Raw genomic sequence first — 1,929 nt, 5'->3', positions numbered from 1 at the left:
AGAGTCCAAGGAGCTTGCTTCTGTGTCACCCCTAGTCAGGAAGCAAGCCAAGCTTTGTTGGTGATTCTGAAAGCCCACCCCACCCCTTAGGTTTGGGGTGGGGAGGAGGCTAGCTTGTGCCCACGTTGGAGGTCGGAGCCCAGTGAGATCCCAGTGCAGGACCAAGCGGCTGCCGCTTTGCATAGCTTCCCAGCATCTGGGCCTCCTCTCCTCCGGTTTTGCGGGACCATGAGATCCGAGCCCCGCGAGGCTCAATGTGCTGCCCTTACTCCGTCGCTGCGCCAACGGAATCACTTCTCCAAAAGAATAGAGATGAAGTCCGGGCGGCCCAGAGGCCGGGCCGAGCACCCTGCTCCCTAGCAGGCCGCTCTGGACAAGAGGCAACTTCTCACCTCTGCCCCGCCCTGGAAAGACTTGCTTTTAGAGGAGGAAACATCAAAACCTTGAGTAAAACCAGCTCTAGAACCAAAAAAGAAAAAGAAAAAAAGAAAAAGAAGAAAAAGGCCAGGCTGGAGACAGGCCCTAGCTGGGCGCAGAGAGCAGTCGACAGTCGGGCAGTGTTTCCAAAGTCAGGCCTGGGGTTTCCAGCCTTTGGGCTCCTTTGAACGCAATCGGACACCAGGAGTGTCCCGCCAGACCCTCCAGACCTGGACCATATCCGGATCTGGGCTGTAGCTACCACCAGGCTCCGCCCGTGCCCTCCCACCCGGTATTCGTCGTGCGGTGATTGCTGGGCCCCCGGCGTGCGCGGTGTGCGCAGGGGCGCCGGCCCCAGGGTGCTCCGCGCCCACGCCCTTCCCAGCCCGCAAAGAGGAAGGCCGCCAGCTGCTCGTGAGCACAGTGTACACTTTATTTCAGACTACAGGTTTCTGAACATAATAAAATCTTTGGCTTGTAGCGGCGGTTCAGTCTCGCAGTCTGTGGGGTCGTATTTCTCAACGAGTCTCCGGAAAACGAAAGGGGGGCAGGACAGACAGACCGACAGAAAGGGTTTGGGAGACGAGGGAGAGACGAGGGGCGGACACGCGAGGAAACACACTCTCACGCACACAAAGAAAAGTCCCAGAGAAACGAGGACCAGCGATGCGGGGCGGGAGGCACCGGAAAGCGATACCATTCAAAAGAAAAAAAGCAACGAAAACGAAACTGGGCCAGGGACAGCGAGGAAGAGGTGGGGGGTAAAATAATTATAATAATTATAATAATTATAACAATAATAATAAAAGAGATTAATAAAAAGTCCAGCCAATAGAGATCGCTACACATATTTTTTTTTCCTTACCTGAAATTAAATATATACAAGGTCGTAAGCGGTTTGGCTAGATAGAGCTTTAAGAAGTCGCAGTTTCGTCCCTTATGCTGTGATTAGAGAATAGATCTTAATTTTCGATAGCACCTGTCCGAGTCTCTCTCCCTTTCGAAAAATGTTGCGTTCGAACGTTGACTCTCCAAGCTGTGGAGCGCGCTCTCTCTCTCTCTCTCTCTTCGCTGTTGCTTTCTCCCTCCTTTGCGCTGATTCTTTCTCCCCGGCGCATGGTCGGCGAGGCGGCAGTGGCGGTGCCCTAACCGCGCCGCCCCAGCCAGAGGCGGCTACTCACTCTCGTCTTTGTCCTGGACCGTGGTGGTGGAGTGGTTGTATAGTCCCTGCGCCATGAGGTGCAGCGCCAGGCCGTTCTTGATGCCTGTGGCTTTCTTGATCTTGGCGCGCTTGTTCTGGAACCAGATCTTGATCTGGGACTCATTGAGGCTGAGTTCCTGGGCCAGGGTCTGCCGCCGCTGCTCCGTGATGTAGCGGTTCGCCTGGAACTCCGCCTTGAGTCTCTGCAGCTGCTCGGCCGTGAACGCCGTCCGCGGCCGCTTGTCCTCCTTCTCGTTCTTCTTCTTCTTCAGTTTCCTGGTGCGCGGACCTGCAGCAACCGAGAGGGCCGG

At 55.6% G+C, this 1,929-nt stretch overlaps 1 protein-coding gene across 1 annotated transcript in view; it reads right to left on the bottom strand.

Annotated features, from left to right (window-relative positions):
• Window positions 1-826: 826 nt before the first annotated feature.
• EN1 (engrailed homeobox 1) overlaps window positions 827-1,929 on the bottom strand; it is a 5,572-nt gene continuing 4,469 nt past the window's right edge. The window contains 1 exon segment of the mRNA XM_039872689.1: window positions 827-1,907. Within this exon segment, the coding sequence (XP_039728623.1) occupies window positions 1,591-1,907 (317 nt within the window). The 3' untranslated portion in view covers window positions 827-1,590.

The sequence above is a fragment of the Pteropus medius genome, unplaced genomic scaffold, assembly GCF_902729225.1.
Source record: "Pteropus medius unplaced genomic scaffold, Ma_sr-lr_union100, whole genome shotgun sequence".
NCBI classification, from domain to species: Eukaryota; Metazoa; Chordata; class Mammalia; order Chiroptera; family Pteropodidae; genus Pteropus; species Pteropus medius.
The sequence above is the reverse complement of the archived record's forward strand: the minus strand, read 5'-3'. Positions and strand labels throughout refer to the sequence as shown.